This window comes from Xyrauchen texanus, chromosome 7 (assembly GCF_025860055.1).
Source record: "Xyrauchen texanus isolate HMW12.3.18 chromosome 7, RBS_HiC_50CHRs, whole genome shotgun sequence".
Taxonomy (NCBI): Eukaryota; Metazoa; Chordata; class Actinopteri; order Cypriniformes; family Catostomidae; genus Xyrauchen; species Xyrauchen texanus.
Genome location: NC_068282.1, coordinates 16097141 through 16121014, shown reverse-complemented (window position 1 = coordinate 16121014; position 23874 = coordinate 16097141). Strand labels below are relative to the sequence as shown.

Sequence of the window (23874 nt, the reverse complement as noted above, 5' to 3'; positions counted from 1 at the left end):
GTGATCAAAGGATGCATACTTGCGCAAGCTCACTTGTGTTCTGCATATATGTATATGTCTGTATCTGATGGTTTACCTCCTCCTGACTGATAGTTGAGCAAAGCTGGAATATAAATCTGATGCAGAAACAGAGATGAGCTGTTCATCTTTATGGCACCAGAGAGAAGACTGGCAAAATAATATATGTACCTGTGATGACAGAGATAAAGAGATCTTACTATAAATAAAAACATGTTTGTTTTGATCCCAGTTGACTCGTCACAATAATTTCTTGCATTTCGACTTGATTTTATGAGTTTTCTAAAATATTTGGCTAGTAAATGCAGAGTGGTCTAATTAAGTGTAATAAACTTAAAGGTGAAGTGTTTCATTTCTGCGTCAATAGTGGCATCAAAGGTAATTGAAAAAACAAACAAACAATGATTGTTTCCAAACAGGTTTTCCTCAAAAAGGACATCCCACCGGTATGCTCAAACAAACAGAGCAATTTTTTTGTTTTTTTTCTGTTACTGATATCATTAAAGAAATACACAGTTTGCAGTCAGCCATGATTAATTGATTCTAAAAAAAAAAGTGTCAAATAACAGCTGGTTACAAGGATAAAGAGAGCAGAAATTGGCTGTTCATGTGATCTTAATACAATAGATGAGATGACCCACTTAATATTGAATAAATGAGCTTATATTAGGCTACACATTATACTCTAATTATACTCTAATTATACTCCATGTACTCATCTAAAGTGAGTACATGGTTTTAAACACAGTTCTCAGAAGTGCTATACAATATTTTTTATAATAATAAGTGTAAAACATTTTAAAGATGAACAATTACTCTTGTACTTTTAAATCAACATTTAGAGCAACTGAAACAACTGCTCTTTAAACCACTTTGATTATATGTAATTTTATGGCAGTAGTAATTAAACCTACGTTTTCAAGTTGAAGTGAGTTATTTTGATTGAAATGTACAGTACACCATGACAAAACTAGAACAAGTCATTCTGGAACAATTAAAAGTTGGTCATACCTGTTCTGAGAGGGCTGAAGAGAGGGAGTGATTTTATCCTCACAGAATTTCCTCATAGCAACTGTGGAGAGAGCCTGATCTGCTCTCACACACACACACACACACACACACACACACACACACACACACACATGGACATACTATTAAACAACAAGCATGAAGTATTGGAATAAAATTGTAAGACACTTTATTGTAATATTTTTGTCTGTTGTAAATTATAAAAAAATTTTGTGGTGATGTGCCCATTTTGAGTATCCATAACTGGTAAATGTGTTTGTGTAAGTACCCTGCAGATATTTTGCTATAGTGCATGTAAGCTGCTACAATCACTCCTGTTTTCCCTTTGTTTCCCTGAGGAAGAGACAAGTAAAGAGAAGGAAACATAAAAAAATGATTTATTTAAACAACAAATAATAATTCAGGATTCTGAGGTTGACTATTTTTTACACATTCAACTTCATTGAGACTGTGATGACATTTAGTACCTTTACACTAAATATCAAATCATTTCTGACTCCTAACCTTGCAGTGCAATACAACTACATTTTGGGGGTCAGAGGTCAGCCAGCTCTCCATGGACTTGCACACAGCACATATTTTATCGAGGGGAGGGGCATGCAGATCAGGCCATCCAAACTCCTCCACCTGAGTCGGGGGAAAGAGGCATCTCAAAAATACAGAAAGGCATTTACATCGAAACAGTAAGCTATAGAGTGATTTCTGGAGTGTGGACTTACAAACAAAGATGATTTCAATAATAAAGGGTAAAGATACCTTTGAATTAAGCCTGCAGATATCATGCCGTTTCTCTGACAGATTTATAAGCTGTCAAAAAGTGAAATAGAGATAACTCAACAATGTACAGGGGTAGATCTCACAAAACATGTCTATTAGATGTCTGGCACTGATTATTGAAACATGGGACAACACATTTCCCACAACTTTACTTGCCTTTATTAAAATAAAAAAAATAAACAACATTTCCACTTTTAAATTAATCAGGGCTGTTTACTGGAATGTTCTTAACACAAATGTATCATTTCATTTGATTTTATGTTTATTTTATCAAAATTATGACAATACATTATCACTTTCTACCCCTAAAACTACATGTCCTCAGACAATAACTCAATACATCAGATATATTAAACTAAAGAAAAACCGAAATATAAATACGAATATTTAAAATAAATTTTACTACTACATCTTAACAATAGGAAGATGTTGATTTAAAAAAGATATGCCTTTTAAAAAGGCAAAAAGCAGCTTTAGTCAATATATTATTTATTTTCATATTATTGAACATAAGCTTATTATTGACCTACTGTCCACAGTAATTAATTTAGCAAACAAATGTGTAGTTTGACAGTTATAAATGAGAATAATCTTATGAGAATCATCATTGGGAATAATGAAAATGCATGCTTGTTTGTTTGTTGGGGGTTGCAATAGGACTCTTACATGACATGATCTATCAGAAACAACCACTGAGATTTTAAGCAACACTATAACTTACCAAGACCTTATCTTGATGTTTACATTTCAGCATGGCTGCTACTTCCTTCATATTGGCACTGTAAAGTTGTTCTTCCAAGTCAGACAGAAAGAGGACAGAGATAATACGCTCAGTGATGTAGGTCAGGTCAAAATCATATTTCCTGTCCATCAAACTCTCCATTACGCTGTCCACACTGTCTCTACTGTGATACATACAACACATAGAGAAAAGTGACAGTCATATATCAACACGTGCAAACTTAAATCATTACAGTAATTCATTCTTTTCTCTGTCATTGAGGGTCAGCCTCGTGATTAGCTTTTACCTGGGAGGGATGTTCATCTGATCTTGGAACAGGGGCTGAAAAAGATAAGATGTGGTACAAACTATATTTCACAATACTTAATAATTCAGTTAAAGGCATAGTTCACCCAAAAATGAAAATTCTGTCCTCATTTACTCACCTTCATGTTCTTCCATACCTGTATGACTTTCTTTCTTTTGAGGGCCACAATAAAATATGTTAGCCAGAATGTTAGCCTCAGTCACATTTACATTCATTGCACTTTTTCAAATACAAGGAAAATGAATGGTGACTGAGCCTAATATTCTGCCTAACATTTCCTTTGGTGTTCCACTGGGGGGAAAAATAACTAAAGGTTTGGAACAGCAATGATGACAGAATTTTCATTTTTGGAATGTTCAATTATTCCTCATTCTTAAGTTAGTATGAAAATAAATATATACAAACTGGCAAAACTCACTTTATCTGAGATAGCTTCACAGAGGACAGAGACCTGGAAGAAATGATAGAGGATTGTGTGAGAAGGTATAGCATATGCACATCATGCAAACCAGAATCTAACATCTTTAATGCATTCAATGGATTGGAGGGTTTAGACACCGGAGACCATAAAAGAGACACAAACCAGCCTCTTATAAAACATAAACATATACATACACACACTAAGCATACCTTGGGGCCACTTGGTGGCTCTCCTTTTAAAGACATCCTTTCTGTCCCCATTAGGCTATATAACCACGTAAGGGGACATCTGGTACTGTTTAACTCCCTATGTGTGCATGTGTCTGTGCACGTATTCACACACACATGTGTTTACTTTGCTTCCTTCTCATCAATTAGTTCAGACTCACATTTAACTAACACACTCACCTAAATGATTAACACATTATGACTTGCCTAAATTAGGTGCAGACACAAAGATGTACTATAGCTTATTATAAATCCTAAAACATTTTTTGTGTGATTCTGGTATGCATAACCCTGTTACACTGTAAAAGACATGTATATGTGCTGTTAAAGGGATAGTTGACCTCAAAATTATTCTACCTGCCCAGTAGGTGGCAATATGCATGAAGAATGTGAATTGCCAAAAACAAACAAAGAAGAATGTGAAAGTGAAAGTGGAGGACTTCAATATTTATCTGTTTCTTACCCACAACAATCATCACTTCTAAAGATATAGATTTAACCAGTGGAGTCGTATGAATTACTTTTATACTACTTTTATGTGCTTTTTTCCCCTTCAGAGTTCTGGTCACCATTCACTTGCATTCTATGAACCGACAGAGCTGAGATATATTTCTAAAAATCTTTGTTTGTGTTCTGCAGAAGAAAGAAAGTCATACACATCTGGGATGGCTTGAGGTTGAGTTAAATTTTGGGTGAACTGTCCCTTTAAGATTCTGTGTATAGTTCTGTGCAAATGTTTTAGTCAGATATGAAAAATGTTGTATAGTGAGGATGTTTCCAAAAATAATTTGATGAATAGTTTTTCTTAATAAATTAACTTCATACAAAGTGCAGTAAACAACATTTTTTAAAAAAGATAAAGAAATCAATCAATATTTGATGTGACTACCATTTGCATTTACAACAGCACCAATTCTCCCAGGTAAATGTGTGCACAGTTTTTCTAGGTTGTTGGCAGATAGGTTGTTTCAAGCATCTTGAAGAACTTGCCACAGTTCTATGTATTTAGGCTCATTTGCTTCTGTCTCTTCATGTGATACCAGACTGACTCAATGATGTTGAGATCCGAGATCCAATGATCTGTTGCAGAACTCCTTGTTTTTACTTCTATTCTATTCTAAATGCAAAATAAATGTTTAGAAATTTAACATTGATATTTCCTATTGACACAATAAATCAGAAGACATTAAACATTTAATCTGCCTAAGAATTGAGGTACAGGAGGAAAAGGAGAAGTAAAGTGGCACATAATGTTTATGTATTACATTGTGTATAACATAATCAAACATGTATGTTTTTTCCTTCCAAACTTAAAGTATATTATACACATTATAAGTGTAATGAGAACTGTAGGTGTGACGTGAGGCATTCTGAAGGACTAAACAAGGTTGAAATGGATAGACACATAGAGAGTGATGTATAAAGAGAAACAAAAGCAGCTGATCGCTCAGTACAGGATGGGTTTAAAGCCTGCTGACTTTATGATCTATTTCCACAACTCTATTTCAGATAATCAGCTGGCCTCTGCATCCTCCTCCAGAGTGTTTGTGTATTTTTACAAGTCACAAGTTTTCACCATACTAAACAGTTTAGCCTACTCCAAACTATTGTAGGTTGCTAAGAATCTTAAGATGACATTTGTAATAAATATAGATTCAAAGTGTGTTTGCAGTGTTATGTGTAGACAAAACCAAGCTTCTATGTGTGATAAACACACAAGGTTTATTAACCACATCCTGTTTTAGCAGGTGTGAGACATGGACACAATCAAGCTCACACAACCCACATTACTCTCATATACTCTCTATGAATTTAAACAAAGATGATAATCTTTAATAATCCATAAACATCTGGTTATATCTCACATCTGTCAGTGTGTATATTAATTTAGTCCATAAAAAAACTACTTCTACCCTCTCAATTTTTATCTTCATAAATCGTTGTGTTGTGCTTCTATTTCTCTTTGTGTCAAAAAACAAAAAATCTTTGTCATCATACGTGATACAGTTCTTCTGCCCTCTCTCTGCATTAAAAACAGCTACAAACTCATTTCGACAGACAGACAGACAGACAGACAGACAGATAGACAGACAGATAGATAGATAGATAGATAGATAGATAGATAGATAGATAGATAGATAGATAGATAGATAGATAGATAGATAGATAGATAGATAGATAGATAGATAGATAGATAGATAGATAGATAATTACTTAGTTTAGTTACTAGATGACTAAACTAAAATGGATCCTAATCCAAAATCAAAGGTGCACTAAAAGTATACCAATGTCTTGCAACATCAAAATGAAACCTACCTTTGATACTTAAAAAAAACAAAATAAAAGTACCTTTCTGAGAGTCCAGTTTTCTAGGATCTCTGTAGCGCACACACAAGTGTTCTCCTCTCTTTCACTTCATCACATTCAGTCTCTCTGACCCTCTCACTCTCACTCAACTCTTCCTCTCTCTCTTTCTCTTCCACCCTGTGAAGGACGGTGAAAGAACTAGAGAGCACTGAACTACTGTTCCCCCCAGGGATCACGGAATGAAAGAGAAAAAACAGAGAAAGAGTGGAAGATGGGGGAAGGCAGACAGAGAAGGAGAGCGAGAGAGAGAGAGAGAGAGGAACAGCTGTGGCGTGTAGCGTGTGGATATGCTTGTATATATCCGCATGATGGACACTGATGGCATCCAGTGACTGATTGCAATTTCTATTAATACCAGAGATAACCAGAGTTCATACCTCATCCGAATTAGACCTATTTTAACTATATTTGATGCTGTGTCTGAGAGTAACACACATGACAACACCAAAGGCATCTGAGATCTTAAACATGGAACATGGAAAGACACACATGCAGTCAAAGACAATGAATATATTTTTCCACCAAATGTCCTTTTTGGTTACAGACAAATCCAGAGCTAACCAAAGTTCAGCTGAAAAGTAAAGTGTACGCAGTACTTAATTTTAGTAAGTAACAATATCATGCAATATCTTACCTTTGTCTCACATTTCTTATGTACTGCAGTTTTACACTCTGCAACCAAAGAGAAAATGCATAGTACATGAATGCGTAGAGATGGACCGATAGTGGATTTTTTCCAATACGATAACTAAGTTGGTGGAAAAGATATTTTTTCTCATCTGATATATATATATATATCATCTGAGATATATATATATATATATATATATATATATATATATATATATATATATATATATATATATATATCAGATGAGATTTTGTATGATTATCCACAATATATGAAGTTTGAGACACGATGTATGTGCTGATGTGGCGCATTTCCGTGTGGTCACATTTGTCTTTGCATTGTAATCAATTGCATGCTTCAATATGGAACACCTGATTGATCTAATCAAAATAACAATGCATTGAAGTAAGGATACAAAATGGATGAATATTGTCAATGACAGATTTTTGGATGAATATTGTCAATGACAGATTTATGCAGATTTAAGCAAATAACCACATCGTTACAGTGATTGTTTTTATTTCACCTCAACAAACCATTCTAACTGTAGAATTACCTGGTGGAGGAACACAGAGGAATAATAATAATAATAAAAAGAGAAAATATCTGCAACTATTGGTATAGATTTTTGCAGATAACTGATAGTTCCAAAAAAAAAAAGCAACTATTGCCACCAATGAATCAATAAAACTGATAGCTACATGTATATGTTGGGGATAAATTGAATCAGAAATAAAGAAAAAATATTATTATTTATTGTATTTAAATTTTTTTATGAAAAAAGTTTTCTGTTATGGGTAGGTTTAGGGATAGTCTGCAGCAGGCCAACACAGCTCGCACATGCAGAACTCCAAAGATTTCCGTAGAACTCTGCAGATATTCCCTCAAAATCAGTGCAGAAAAGAGAAAACTGTTTGCAGATTCAGTCTGGGCCTGTTTTGTCATTGTAATAAGCATAATTTAAAGCAATACAAGTGTATGGTATGTCCTTAACGCCTCATTTTGATAGCTATAGTTAAACTTATGTGTGTGTATATGTGTGTGTGAATGTGTTTCACCTCTGCAGTACATGCCATTGCTGTTGAGGGTTTGTCTACAGACAGCACAGTGGTGTTTCTTCTTGAAGTACCTCTCTTTAAAGGAGTGTGAACTCACTTTCCCCAGCTACTTAAGTAAACACACAGAGAAAAAAATAGTTACAGCAGACTTTCATTGGATTTAGCCATTGAAGATTTATGGATTACTTTTATGTGGCCGTTGTGCTTTTTGGAGCCTCAAAGTTTTGTCACCATTCACATGCATTGTATGGACCTAATGAGCTGAGAAAAAAATCTTCTTCTAAAAATCTTTGTGTCCTGCAGAAGAAATAATGTAATTTACATTTGGGATAAAAAAGGGCAAGTAAATGATTTTGTGGTGAACTATTCCTTTAAACGCATTTAAATGTTGTTTTTTTTTACTGTTAAAATAATAATAATAATAATAAGAGTTGATAAAATTATTATTAATATTGTGGCACCCTTTATGTAAATAAATATGTATATAATTACGCCATTTTCTATAAAACATATCTGCTTCAACCATGCACGTCCAGATATTAAAGAGCACTGACTGAGCATATATGTCCACACGCCCCCAGATACCGTGACAGGAGGAACATAAATCAATCGCTCCTACATTTGAGGAGATGAATGAAAAGCATATTTGTATTGGGTAATAGCAGAATGATGAAAGACCTTGTTGCATCGTCCAGATATTAGCTATTACATAAGACAGCAGGATATTTGGTCAATATACAACAGCCTTTCTCTCTGTCTCTCTATAAATGCTGCACAATAAATGCTGCACCCCTGTTAATATCAACAACAACAACAACAACATCAACATGAGATTCAGATATATTAAACAGATATTATTTAAGTCCCTTTTATACTCTAAATCTCCACTTTCACATCTGAAAGTCACATGTGATGTCTGTTTAGTTTCTCTTTCATGTCTGAAAGTGTAAGTGGAGATTTAGAGTAAAAAGGGACTTAAATAATATCTGTTTCTCACCCACATCTATCATGCTGCTTCTGAAGACAAAGATGTAACCACTGGAGTCTTATATGGATTACTTTTGTATTGACTTTATGTGCTTTTTGGAGATTCAAAGTTCTGGCCAACATTCACTTGCATTTTATGGACCTACAGAGTTGAAATAATTATTTTAAATAATATTCAAATACATATTCTGCAAAAGAAAGAAAGCCATGTTTCTGGAATGGCATGAGGGGAAAATGATGAGAGAATGTTAGTTTTGGGTAAACTGCAACTTAAAAAAAAAACAATGAAAAAATAAATAAAGTAACTAATATATATATATATATATATATATATATATATATATATATATATATATATATATATATATATATATATATATATATATATAATGTTAATCATGACTATCTTCTGTTTGTTCAGAATGTAAGAATACATTATGAACATTCATAATCTGAAACATGTAGAGCCTTTATGGCTAAGTAGCCTGTCAGGAAATAGTCGGGGCACCTTGCTCCCATCGCGAACTTGCGAGCTCCCTGCGGGGGCGTGGTAGCTCGATTTGCTGCACCTTTCTTACATCGCAATCTTCCGGGTGCGGGGTGACACAGTTTGGGGCGCCTTTTCCTTATCGCGAATCAGTGTTGCCAGACTAGGCTACTTTCAGTAGGCCTATATTTGTGCGGGGGTAAAAGTGCTTGGGCGGATGGTCAAAAGTTGTGCTGCTTTGGAATGATTTTGTTCTGTTTTTAAAATGATAAAATTAAGAATTTCCATTGCACATTCAACTTAAAGCAAACGTCTCCACACCCAATAATTAAATCAAATAGCCTGTAATAACACTGTTTGACAGAAAATGCGTATAATCATGTTCAGAGGAGCTGCGAGTTGCCACACCCACCAGTGAGTTCTGAATGTGCGCGATCTGCAGGTGTTGATCGTTCATTTGAGACTTTATCTTAACAATGACAAAGCAGTAAAAAATGGAGGACATCTCGAAAATGGGGGAATTATACTGATATCATGCGGCGGTTAATGCTATGACTTGTCTGTGGCGTTTTTCCATGGAAAAATTTAACCTTGGAGTTTCTCCCATGCCATGACCAGGCCACTGATGCCTTTTGGATAGAAGTTTAATGCTGTTGAGAACACCGATAAGGTACCCCTAGGCAGCTGCCTACAGCGGTGGCCAAAAGTATTGGCAGTGACATTTTGTGTTTCACAAAGTTTGCTACTTCAGTATTTGTAGATTATTTTTTCACATGTTTGTATATACTGGAAAACAATGATAAGCATTTCATGAGTTATAAAGGCTTTTATTGGCAAAAACATTCAATATACAAAGAGCCACTATTTACAGTTTTGACCCTTGTTGCTCATAACCTCTGCAAGTCGCTCTGGCATGCTGGATATCAGCTTCTGGGCCAAATCCTGACTGATGGCGATCTATTCTTGCCTTATTAGTGCTCGGAGTTGCCCACTAAATTTGTGGGCTTCTGTTTGTCCGCTCGCCTTTTGCGGATTGACAACAGGTTCTCTATGGGAGTAAGATACGGGGAGTTGCCTGGCCACGGATCCAAAATTTCAATGTAATGATCTCCGAGCCACTTCATTATCACTCTTGCCATGTGACATGGTGCTCTATCATGCTAGAAAATGCACGGATTGTCACTGTAAAGGGATCAATGGAAAAGTGGAGGCGAGAACCGACTTTTCAACATAAATAATGTTTTAATAATAAACTGAAGCACACAAACATAAACACATGACGGACATGTCCGTAAACTATCTCTCTCTCCCGCACGATACTCTGCAGTCGACCTTTATCCCTCACGGAGGCTCAATTAGCCTAATACGGGACCAGGTGTGTAGGATCACGACCCGGCGCTGCCCTCCGCCCTGCCACATTCCTCCCTCGTTCTCTCAGGCTGGGGAGCTCCCAGCATGACGTACTCCCCCTCTTTCCCTGGGGGAGGGCGTGCCCTAAGCCCCGTCTGCCGGCAGGTCATCCCCATCTACCTGGATGAGGGAGGGCACAAGGGGAGGGAAACAGAAATAATTAAACTGGGGGGGGGGGGTACTTCCTGTAACAGTGTAGTACCCCCCCAAAAAACACTGTAAAAATTAAAAGAGAGGGAAAAGGCCAATGCAGAGCGGCAGTGAGAGAGTGAGAGGAGACAGAGATGAAAAATAAAATCTCTTACTCGCCAGTTCTCCGATACGCCGTAGCTTGTTCCTCTGCCACTCCTCCACCCTCTATCGGACGACAGCCGCGCCTCTCCGGGCGAATCAAAGGCACACCTCCAGCCCCTGGCGGACGGAACGCCCCACCGCATTCTCTGGGAACAGAAGGGGTCTCCCCCGCCCCTGGCAGCAGTTCTCCCGCTCCAGGCAGTTGGCAGCGAGCCCCTCCCCGCTGCGGTTGGCGGTAGTGGCGAGAACTCTACTACGGTGTATCCCTCCTCTTTCCCGGATTTTGGCACCAGTGTAAAGTGATCAATGGAAAGGAGGAGGCGAGAACCGGCTTGACAATATAAATAATATTTTAATATAAAACTTAAACAATGGACAAACACACACATATGACGGACATGTCCGTAAACAATCTCTCTCTCCTACACGATCCTCTGCAGTCGACCTTTATCCCTCTCGGAGGCTTAATTAGCCTAATACGGGACTGGGTGTGTAGGATCACGACCCGGCCCCGCCCTCCGCCCTGCCACAGTCACCAAATTGCTCCTGGATCGTTGGGAGAAGTTGCTCTTGCAGGACGTTTTGATACCATTCTTTATTCATGGCAGTGTTTTTGGGCAAAATTGTGAGAGCCCACTCCCTTGGATGAAAAGCAACCCCACACATGGATGGTCTCAGGATGCTTCACTTTTGGCACGACACAGGATTCATGGTAGCGTTCACCTTTTCTTCTCCAGGACAAACGATTTTCCTGAAGTCCCAAACAGTTAGAAGGGGGCTTCAGAGAAAATATCTTTGCACCAGTCTTCTGCTGTTCAATCCTTGTACTTCCTGCAGAACTTCAGTCTGTCCTTGATGTTTTTCTTTGAGAGAAGTGGCTTCTTTGCTGCCATTCTTGACACCAGGCCATTGTCCAAAAGTCTTCTCCTCACTGTGCGTGCAGATGTGCTCACACCAACCTGCTGCCAATATTGAGCAAGCTCTGCACTGGTGGTGGCACGATTCCGTAGCCGGCTCCTCAGGAGGAGACGGTCCTGGCGCTAGCTGGACAACCTGGGACCCCTGAAGCCTTTTTCACTGCAGTTGAACCTCTCTCCTTGAAGTTCTTGATGATCCGGTAAATAGTTCTTTCAGGTGCAATATTCTTTGCAGCAATTTCCTTGCATGTGAGGCAATTTTGATGCAAAGCGATGATGGCGGCACGTCTTTCTTTAGAGGTAACCATTGCAAACAAGAACACAATGATTGGAAGCACTTCTTCCCTCCTTTTATAGCAATCAGTCTGCTTTTATAATCCAATCAGAATGAGAGTGATTTCACCTGACTAGTACTCGTTTGCATTTCCCATGTGCTGCTGATATGATTAGTGAAATTATGTTGGCTGGTCATTTTGTGCCAGGGTCAAAACGTTTTTTTTTTTTTTTGTGATTGCTTTTTGCAATTATTTAAAATGCATCTGATCACTCTGCACAATAATCTAGAAACAATGTGAATCAACACCACAACAACGGAAGCAGAAAACCTTAGGAAACACCAAATGTTTATCACTGCCAATACTTTTGGCCACGGCTGTATACTCACGCAAAATCACCCAGCAGCACATTACGTTGAAAGTATTCTTATCGTGAATTATTCTTATTCTTATTGAGGCATCCAAACTTTTGTTGCCATTTTCTATATTTACTTCATAGATATATTCAGTCATTTTAAAGTTTTTGACATTAAAATATGTACTTTGTTTAACCTTACTCGTTACTGCCTGTGCGATTGACAATGCTGCCATCTACAGACTGCTAATGGGAAGTAAGTAATTGTTGCGAAATGAGCACGCTGGTTCATAAAATTAACCCATATCATGTAAATTAATTTGTTTAAACACTGATACGCTGAAACTTTGACTCCTGTAGTATAACGAAATGCTTTATACTCTACTGTCTACAAAAATGACGGATGGTGTAATGCGCTCACTCGCGCTCTCTCTCTCTCTCTCTCTCTCTCTCTCTCTCTCTCTCTCTCTCTCGCGCGCGCGCCAAAGTTTGTCTCATGGACAAAGCATTTCCCTCTCCACGTATCCAACACACAGAGAAGAGGGATAATTTCAATCAAGACCCAAGGGACCTAAGAATGGAGAAAGCTAAAGAATCAGAACAACAGTGTGATATAAAAGATAGTACTTTAATAATGACTAAAGAGAACTTTCTAGCCTTTATTGTTAAGGTAATTAATGTCACTGCTATGTTGCCAAGCAGATCGGCCAAGATTAAAACAATTCTAGAAGCTGCATCAGAATTCCTAGGGATCTCTGGGATTTCAGTGAACGCAATTCATGAAATTCTAACTAGAGAAGCAGCAGTAGTAGTTTCACAGGTATCTGAGTAGTTAAATGGTGATTCATGTAATGCAATGGAACGCAAGGAGCCTTGTAGCAAATGGTCAAGAACTAAAAAAACTGTTTTGGATATGGATCATAAACCAAGTGTAATTTGTGTTCAAGAGTCTTGGCTTAAGCCAAATCTGCAATTTGTACTACCAGGATATAAGTCTGTTCGAAAGGATAGAGTTGGGAAACAAGGGGAGGGGTGGTAACATTTATAAAAGAAGGAACTATTTATAGGGAATTAAGTGAGGTCAAGGATATGGAATGTGTTGTGGTTGAAATATATTTTAGAGAAGAATCAGTTGTAATATATAATTTTTATAATCCATGTAAGAAGATTTCTATTAAGTTGTTTGATAAGATTAAGAAAGAGACAAAGGAATTATGGTGTGGTGATTTCAATGCTCATAATTGTCTATGGGGGAGCTCAAATATAGATTATAATGGGGAAGTAATAGAACAGCTCATGGATGACAGATCACTAGTATGTTTAAATACAGGAGAAGGTACTAGGTATAATGTAGCAGAAAATACGGTTTCAAGTATAGATCTAACACTAATATCAAATGGTATGGCTGACCTATGTGAATGGAAAGTAAATAGCGAGAACACAATTGGAAGTGATCATTTTCCAATTATTTGTAAAATAAATATTGATAATAATCCAGAATGTGTTCTACAAAAGAAATGGTTGTATGAGAAGGCAGATTGGAATTCTTTTAGTAAGCATTGTGAAGAAAATAAAGATTTAGTGGTAAAAGATTCAGTAGAAACATTTTGTGATTCAATTACAAATATAATAATGGAAGCTGCAACATTATATATACCTCAAAGAAGGACAGGTCAGAAAAACAAAAATATTCCATGGTGGAAGGAAGAGTGCAGTAATGCAATTAAAGAAAGAAATAAGGCATTTAAACATCTCAGGGAAAATATGAATATGAGTAATTTGTTGGAATATAAGAAAGCAAGAGCTAAAACAAGAAGAATAATTAAGAATGCTGAAGAAAGAAGGATGGAGAGAATTTTGTTCTACCATAGGAAAAGATACTCCTTTGGATAAAATATGGAATATGTTAAGGAATATGAGTGGGAAAGGAAGGAAGTCTACTCTAATACCAGTTTTAATTGAAGAAGGCAAAGTTGCAGTAATAGATATAGATAAAGCAAACATGTTAGGTAAGGTATTAGAAAGTGCACATAGAATAGATTTGGGAGAAGAATATGAGATAAGGAGAAAGGAAATTTTAGACAAAAATCCTGATATAATGAAGAAAAGAAATAGCAATAAAAGCTGTATGGATGTAGAGTTTTCACTTACAGAATTGAAAGTAGCTTTACATAAATGTGTAAATACTACTCCTGGGGTTGATAGAGTAAGCTATAATATGATAAAGCATCTGTCAGATAATATATTATTAAAGATTCTTGAGCTATATAATAAAATATGGATGGAAGGAATTATTCCAAAAATATGGAAGAAAGCTGTAGTAATTCCAATTTTAAAGCCAGGAAAAATCTCAGCTAACCCAGGAAGTTATCGTCCAATTGCTCTGACTTCAAATTTATGTAAATTAATGGAAAAGATTATAGTTCATAGACTAACATATGATCTAGAGAAAAAGGGTAAATTAAGTAAGTATCAATGTGGATTTAGAGGTAAAAGATCAACCATGGATGCATTAATCAAGGTCAGTAATGAAGTAGAGAAGACAATAGCTATGAAAGAGATTATGGCAGTAGTGTATTTTGATATAGAAAAAGCGTATGACACGGTGTGGAGAGAAGGGTTGTTAATTAAAGCTTCAAGGATAGGAATAGATGGGAATATGTATAATTGGTTATCTCAATTTCTGTTTGAAAGAACATTTGTAGTTCAAGTGGGAGGGTGTCAATCTTTAATTTATAAAGCAGAAAATGGTATTCCTCAAGGGAGTGTTGTAAGTCCAATTCTTTTTAATATCATGATTAATGATATTTTTGACAATTTAGGATATGGTGTGGGATGTGCACTGTATGCTGATGATGGGGCTATTTGGAAGAGAGGAAGAAATTTCAAACAAGTGATGTCAGGTATGCAAACAGCTATTAAAAAGGTGGAAGAATGGAGTATAGAATGGAGTTTTAAAATGTCAACTAGTAAATCATGTTATATGATATTCAGTAGAAAAAAAGATTTTAAGGATAATGAATTACTATTGTATGGGAAACCTTTAGAACAAGTTAAAACATTTAAATATTTAGGAATGTGGTTAGATGGGAGATACACTTGGAAAAAACATATTGAGGAAGTTGATAAAAAATGCAGGAGGATTTTAAATGTGATGAGGGCAATAGCTGGGAAAGAATGGGGAGCAGAAAGAGACTCAATGCTAACAATATATCAAGCCTTGATCAGATCTTCTATTGATTATGGATGCATAATTTATGGGGCAGCTTCAGAATCACTATTAAAAAGTCTAGATAGAATTCAATATAGAGCCCTTAGAATATGTTTAGGAGCAATTAAAACTACTCCAGTCAATGCATTATTAGTAGAAGCGAATGAAATGCCATTGAATTTAAGGAGAGAGAAACTGTCTTTGGTATTATGGACATCTTTAATGAGTTACACTGGAGGAAATATAGCTAAAGATGTTTTAAATAATTGTTGGGAATATTTAAGTAGAATTGAGAGAGGATATGGATGGAAGATAAATCAGTTAACAGAGAAATATCAGATTGCAAATATTGAGTGTAGTGTGTCATCTGTATGGGGAGAGGTTCGAACTGGATTATTCCTGAGGTTAAAATTGATTTAGGAATATTAGATAAGAAATGGGAATGGGAGGAAATGGGTATAATTAAGTCTCAAGTTAATAAGTACATAAAGGAAAGATTTTATGCAAGTATGAACATTTATACTGATGGATCTAAAGATCCAAGAACAGGGATTACAGGAATAGGAGTGTATATTCCAGAGTTCAGAATATCAATATCTAAACGATTAACTTCTAGATTGTCAATTTATGCTGTTGAAATGGTCGCTATTATAATAGGACTAACATGGGTAGAGGAGGTTAGGCCTGACAGAATAGTGATATGCTCTGATTCTGCTTCTGTCTTAACATCACTACTTACTAATTGTACTTCTAGAGAAGATTTGATGTGCTGAAATATTTTCATTAATATGGCGAATACAAAGGAAAGGAGTAGAAGTTGGATTCTGTTGGGTGCCAGCGCATGTAGGAGTAGCTGGTAATGAGTATGCTGATGAGTTAGCAAAAAATGCTTTAAAAGGGAAGAAATAGATTTTAATGTTCCATTAAGTAAAAGTGAAGTTAAATCTATTATTAAGGAAAATATTATTAAAGAGTGGCAGGAAAAGTGGAATACAGATATTAAGGGACGATACTTATATAATATTAAAAAAATGGTAGATACTAAGAAAAGCATAAATGGTAGAAATAGGAAAGAAGAGGTCATTATGACTAGGATGAGACTTGGTCATTCAAGATTGAATGCATCGCTCTTTATAATTGGAGTTCATGAGTCAGGCTTATGTGAGAATTGTGGGGAGAAAGAGTCAGTGGAGCATGTGATATATGATTGTAAAAGGTATGAGGAGGAAAGGAAGGAATTGATATCATATTTAAATGAAAGAGGGAAGGTTAATAGGGATTTATCATATTTGTTAGGTTATGAGTTTAATAAGGATAGAGAAGGATATAGAATATTAATGAAATACATATATAATACTGGATTAAGTGAAAGGATTTAGTTTAGAATAAGGATGGTCTGTTTTGTCCCAGATTTTATAGTCCAGTTTGGAGGAGCTGAACACGAGCCAAGCGGACTATGGGAGATGGAATGAGATGGAGCATCAAATAAATAAGGATGATTATGTGAGAAAGAATCAAAGGAAATAATAATAATAATAAGGAAAACCTGATTAAAAGAAATCATGACTGCATAACAGCAAAGGTAGGTGGCGATATGCACTAAGAATGCAACGCGCCAATAAACGAAAGAAGAAGAAGAAGAAGTATCCAACACACACAGAAACGACTTTCTCCTCGTGCTTTCCCTCTAGTAACTCGTTGAATACTGCAGAATTAACTCGCTATTTAAGTTATTAGAGGTCTCCCAATGTGTACATGACAGAAATAAAGCGAGACAAAACTAGTTTCCGCTCTGTCGCAGTTGCTGCTGACATTTTGAAATAGAAGAGTCATGAGTTTTGGCCCTGGTAAATGGCATTCTCTTACACTCACTGTAACACACACACACTTAAATTCCAGGCAGGAGCAGACGGGAGCAGGTGGGAAGGCCGAGGTATGCTTCCATGGTCCCAGAATTCCAGTCTATTTTTACCTAGCCTTTCTGACCACAGGATCACTGGGAAATGTATGTTTGTGAGTATGCTTGCAATTCAATGTTAATTTGGCTATTTGTCAGTGATTACAGAATATATTTTGTGTTTTATTTCAAGAACACCACACACATACACTGGCGGCCAAAAGTTTGGAATAATGTACAGATTTTGCTGTTTTGGAAGGAAATTGGTATTCACCAAAGTGGCATTTAACTGATCACAAAGTATAGTCAGATCATTACTGATGTAACAAACAGCACCATCACTATTTGAAAATAAGTCATTTTTCATGAAATCTAGACAGGTCCCATTTCCAGCAGCTATCACTCCAACACCTTATCCTCGAGTAATCATAATAAATTGCTAATCGGTACTAGAACATCACTTGCCATTATATCAAACACTGTTGAAAGATATTTTGTTAATTAAATTAAGCTTAACATTGTGTTTGTTTTTGAGCTGCCACACTATGCAATAGACTGACTTGTCTTAAGGTCAATATTAGGTCAAAAATGTTAAAAAAGAAATGACTTTCTCTAGAAACTCGTCAGTCAATCATTGTTTTGAGGAATGAAGGCTTGAAATTGCCAAAAAACTGAAGATTTCATACAAAGGTGTACACTATAGTCTTCTGAGACAAAGGACAACTGGCTCTAACATGGACAGAAAGAGATGTGGAAGGTCAGATGTACAAATAAACAAGAGGATAAGTACATCAGAGTCTCTAGTTTGAGAAATAGATGCCTCACATATCCTCAGCTGACAGCCTCATTGAATTCTACCCGCTCAACAGTAAAGAGAAGACTCAGGGGTTTAGGCTTTATGGAAAGAATTGCAAAGAAAAAGTCACTTTTGAAACAGAAAAACAAAAAGAAAATGTTAGAGTGGGCAAAGAAACACAGATATTGGACAACAGATAATTGGAAAAGAGTGTGATGGATTGTAACCCCTTTGAGCTTTTGTGGGATCAGCTAGACTGTAAGGTGCGTGAGAAGTGCCCGACAAGACAGCCACATCTATGGCAAGTGCTACAGGAAGCATGTGGTGAAATGTCGTCTCAGGATCTGGACAAACTGACAGCTAGAATGAAAAGGATCTGCAAAGCTGTCATTGCTGCACATGGAAGATTTTTTGATGAGAACTCTTTGAAGTAGTTTAAGAAGTTTTTTCAAACTGTAATAGTAATTTTTCACATTATTAATGTCCTGACTATACATTGTGATCAGTTGAATGCCACTTTGGTGAATTAAAGTACCAATTTATTTTCATAAAGAGCAAAATCTGTACATTATTCCAAACCTTTGGCCACCAGTGTACAACATGTGAGTGTATGTACACTCAGTAACTGTATGTTGATAGGAAATATACACTTATGCTATTTACATGCATGGAAATCTGTAAGGAATTTCATTTTCCATTCTATGGTTCTGTTAATGTGCATAACATACTGAAGCTGTAAAGTTCCCCAAAAAGTCAACCTGCAGCTTTACGACTGACATTTGACTGTATTATAGTCCTGTGTGTTACTTATAGAACCTCATCCTACACACATTAGTGAGGCAGGAATGCCATTTGAGCTTATATTAAACCTTAAAGTAAACCACAAACATAAACTGTAAGTCACTTTCTATTGCACTGTACATTAAGCTGCATTTTGGTAGTTGACATGAAATTTCAAGTAGTGATAGGCCGACAGCAATGTGACATGCTATACTCTTATAAAACTATTTTCTAAATGAACCACTTAAAACAATTTGTGACCATTAACAGAAACTAAAATATATACTTTTCTTTATATAATGAATTAATTATTGGTAACACTTTATAATAAGGTTGTATTTGTTTATATCAGTTAATTCAATAATTAACATGAACGAAAAATGCTCAACAATACTTTTATAGCATTTATTAATCTTGGATAATCTTACCTTTTCCATTCAAATTTGCATTAACATTATTTTATGCATTATAAACTAACCTGATGCAAACAATGAACAAATTGTTTTGGACAAAATAACATTAACTAAGATTCAGAAATGCTATAAAGAATCATTATTAATTGTTAGTTCATGATACCTAATGCTAACGAATTAAACCTTATTGTAAAGAATTACCTGTTAATTTAACCTGAGTTCATTGACCATTTTTTTTTACTTTTGAGATATTATTTCCTCTAAAAAGTGCGGAAAATATGGACTAATTTACAGAAGACATAATACATGATGGTTGGGAGAGATTACTCTGTAACCATTGCATGATCCCATGCAGACACACACGTACCTCCGTTAAGCTGAGAATTTCTGCATCCTCCGTGCAGTCTCGTGTTTTTGGGGGGTCAGGGGTCTGAGAATTTCTCTCTTCACCCCACCGCTGTTTACTGAAGGCACAACCCATGAGTAACTCTTCTTTTCTTGCCAATTCCTTCTCAGGTATTATCTCATTCTGCTCTCCCACTTTCTTAGTCCTTGTTTCCTTCAATTATTGAGACCAGTTTGCACAAAATTAACCTTGTTTTAGGTTTTAGGAGCACCTTGTTTTCCTCAAGGTGCTCTCCTTCTCGTCTCCCCTGTTCCTCAGTGTCTTAGCGTCCAGTTCCAGCACATAACCATCTCTCTCCAACATCCATTCACACACATTCTCTCCCACTTCCAGTCTCGTCCTCTCAGTCTCTCCAGGGTGTTCACCCTCTATGTGTCTCTTGCCCCCTTGCATGCACACTACACTATGTATCGCCCTTCCTGTGTCTCTCGCAGCTGTTTTTGGCAACCTTACGTCAGACACTTCTCTGGCGTTCAAGCTCTGCTTACCCACAGGGAGCCTTTTCTCTCTCTCTCTCTCGCTCTCTCTCTCTCTCTCTCTCTCTCACACACACACACACACACAGTAACACTTCAAATGTTCTAACAAGTAGTTTTTTTTTAAGTGAAGAAATCTTTTAAAAAATAGTAATAAAAAAAGAGAGAATTAATTAATTTCCCAATGGGACATTTTGTCATATTTAGCAAACGTCTGGCAAAAAATGTATCCCCAAAATATGAAAACACACACACACACAAAACGACCTTAGAAACTCTTTTAGTGAGGATGAAATGGTTTTCATACTAAAATAAATATTTAATTCACTCAAAAAAATGTTTTTAGATTTATGCATTTTTATTTCATAGCAAATTTCTATCAAATTTAATTGCGTAATCTTTGACAAAGCAAACAAAAACAATTAAATTTGGTTAAAAAGGAAACAATTCAATGGAATTTTGTTATGAAATTGAAATGCGTAACTCTTTAAAAAAAAATGCTGTTTTGAGCCATTTGACACAGCAAGGAACACTTCAACTGTTTTATTAAGTAGTTTTTTAAGTGAAGAAACTTTGAAAAATGTTAAAGTGTGTACCATAATTTAGATTTTTGATAAATAATAATAAAACACTTTCACATAAACTTCTGGTATCAAATATATCCCCCCAAGTGTGAACACACATATACACACAAAATCTCAAGGCTTGTCTCCAACACAATCCCTCAGTCACCTTGTTCTTTCTTTCTCTCTCTAGAAACAGCCCTGCATAAACACAGTGTTTAATTTCTGTTCCTCATCTCCATCTTTCATTGACCGAATGAGACAAAGCATCTGTTCTTTTCCTTTCACATCCGCTCCTTTCCTAACAGTGCATGTATTGCATCTGTGTGAGTGGGTGTATTGCAGAATAACTCACTGTGGAACACATGAGCTCAAGGGCAAAAATTCTGCCATAAATAAAATTCCATTCACAATCAAGTTTCTGTAATACACTGGCTGTTGTGAAGCTGCTTTCCTCAAAATATCTCTAGCCAAGCACCAGAGTGTCAAAATCATAGCAACAATTCACTAGAGTTTGAAGTTATTTATTTGTATTGATCACTTTTTATCCAACATAGATTATGTTTTATGTTAATATTATTTCTAGAATGATTATAGTATGTTGGTAGTTGACACAAATTTAAAGCAATGGCAGTAGCAGGTCTGGCTCCACAGGGGGGCCAGGACCACCCAATCACAAGCCTGCCCCCCTGGCCAACCATGACTCTCACCTAACAACAGCCTTATTTACCTTCATCCCACTACTCAAACACTAAATCGATTTAATTTGAAATCTTCTTTCCAAAGTATGTGGTAAAGTTGGCCGTTTTTAAAGGAAAATGCCGTTTGAATGTGGATGAGATGCATAAAGGTAGTGAAAGAAAAGCATCTCCAAACAAAAATGTGTTAGTGTTAATGTGGCCTAAAACATTTTTATTTAAAAACACATATGTAGATAAAAATGTTTTCTAACAAAAATGAATCCTCACTAATACATTTTCATTTGAAAACACATTAAACTTAGCTAATAAAACACTTTAAAAATCGTTAATTTTGCACCATTCATCCAGTGGATTGGTGTTTTCCTCCATTTGAGTATTTCGAAAACACTCCCTATTACCGAATACATGAAATACTGTAGATTAATTCATTAAACTTTGAAACCTTAGTTTCAGTCTCAGTTTTTGGTTGACGAAACCACACCGTTCTACAGTGGATTAGAGGCATAAATGTATAGCGATGGGATTTTAAATGAAAATGTAATAGTGCGTATGTGACCTTAACTCACACAATAGGTCTATTTAATGTGAAACGTATAAAAAGAAAACACCAAAATGGTCAAGCTCAGAAACTCCAGAGAAATGCCGATCAGTTGCCACACCTAAAACCCATTTTCTAATATATTATATAATTTGATATATTATCTTTAACCTAAAATCATGTTTTTCATCAGCAAACCAGGCATAAATATTTTGGTTGTATTTAAAGCTCATTCTTGTAGTTTCTGTGTTCAGAGACCACCAGTTAGCACCAACTGTCATTCTACAGACAACAGACACAACATAAAAATACACCTGACACAGCAGAAGAGCAAACACACAAAGGGTTGCATCTGTCACTAGAGGCTAAAACACACAGTGTTTTCTTTTTATCTCTTACACTCAAGTTTTAGCATGTTCTGCTGCTTAGTTTGCAGTTCAGATAAAAAAAAAAATAATAAAAAAAAGAAATTACACAGAACAGAAAAACTGTAAAAGTTAATTATTCCATTTGTTTGCCGAATATCACTAACAACAATAGCAATAAAAAGTACCACGATATTACAACTGTTGCCATTTTTTGGTGATGCCATTTTTTAAATAACTATTTTAAATGTACAACCAGAGCCTTTTCTAAAGTTTGAAACAAACCTTTATCTGATACTTTCATAATTTTAATATAATCATACCTCAAACATATAGCTTAATTCAAAAGCTTTTTATAAAAACAGCACAGTACACTTAAATTGTTTACAATATAACCTATCGCATTTTTAAAGGAGCTCTCTGAAGATGAGGGTTTATCATTAGCTGTTAACTTGATGGTTAGCAAATAATGTTAAGTTCCAAACAACACAGTGCCAGGCAAAAAGCCCACAGTGACATGTCCAGAGAGCATTTTAATTGATTCCTGTGAAATTTACAAGAGTGAACACATTCACAATATAGACATTAAAAGGTAATACAGTCCATCTGAACAGGTGAAAGTGTAGAGTGAATAATGTAGAATATTGAGAACTTCCCCATTAGACGACTGTTTTCTCTTTGAATCAATTACTTCTGTCTATACTGAACAATTGTAGTTGTAGTATGTACTGAATGTAGAACAGACCTCACATTAGGTTACAGGTCAGAAAGGTTGTTAGGGCAGCTGGGAAAACATGGGACCAACAGCACAATATGACCACACAAAGAATGCAACAAGCATTCCCCTATAAACTATAAACCCTTAAGTTGTAATTACTAGACATATCAAATTATCTTCAGTATTACTTGAAATTTCAGCTTTTGTGCTCATAACTCATATTTAAATTAATTGAACTTATGGTTACACTTTATATTAGGTGTCTGCAAATTTGCTGCTACTGAGGTTGAGGTACAGGTAGGTTTAGGAGTAGGGTTAGAGTTAGGTTTTAGGGTAAGGGTTGGGTTAGAGGTAACGTTAACAATAAATACAAATGTAATTATATGCAGGTACAATGCAACAAGTATGTACATAATAAGTGCATTGTATTAATTGCTTATGAACATAGTAGATAAAGACACCTAATATAAAGTGGAATATAACTTATGTTAAAAATCCTTAGAAATCTTAAGTATACAAATTGAGGCTATGGGGAATGCACATAATGATTTGGCCTTTAATGACTTGTTTTCTTGGTCAAAGGGAAGTGGGCATTTAAATAGTTTTGATTAAGAATTTATAGAGGTTTTAGCTCTTTTGTTGTAGTATTTGTTTTGCTTTGTTGCAAATAGTTGTTTTATGTGATGTCACCCTTAGTGTAATCAGTGA

General features: G+C 35.9%; 1 protein-coding gene across 3 annotated transcripts in view; it reads right to left on the bottom strand.

The window, feature by feature from the left end:
* Positions 1-20218, bottom strand: part of tns2b (tensin 2b) — a 34210-nt gene extending 13992 nt beyond the window's left edge. The window contains exons 1-11 of one of the 3 annotated variants that reach the window (XM_052130502.1): positions 19767-20218; positions 7578-7683; positions 6523-6560; positions 3292-3324; positions 2853-2887; positions 2546-2729; positions 1804-1854; positions 1552-1674; positions 1316-1380; positions 1030-1113; positions 77-189 (exon numbers count right to left, since the gene is read on the bottom strand). In XM_052130502.1, the coding sequence (XP_051986462.1) occupies positions 77-189; positions 1030-1113; positions 1316-1380; positions 1552-1674; positions 1804-1854; positions 2546-2729; positions 2853-2887; positions 3292-3324; positions 6523-6560; positions 7578-7683; positions 19767-19880 (946 nt within the window). In that variant the 5' untranslated portion in view covers positions 19881-20218. Of the gene's footprint in view, positions 1-76; positions 190-1029; positions 1114-1315; positions 1381-1551; positions 1675-1803; positions 1855-2545; positions 2730-2852; positions 2888-3291; positions 3325-5870; positions 6107-6522; positions 6561-7577; positions 7684-19766 lie in introns of those variants that run through there. The other 2 variants (XM_052130503.1, XM_052130504.1) reach the window with 2 other exon arrangements.
* Between the last annotated feature and the right edge of the window lie 3656 nt (positions 20219-23874).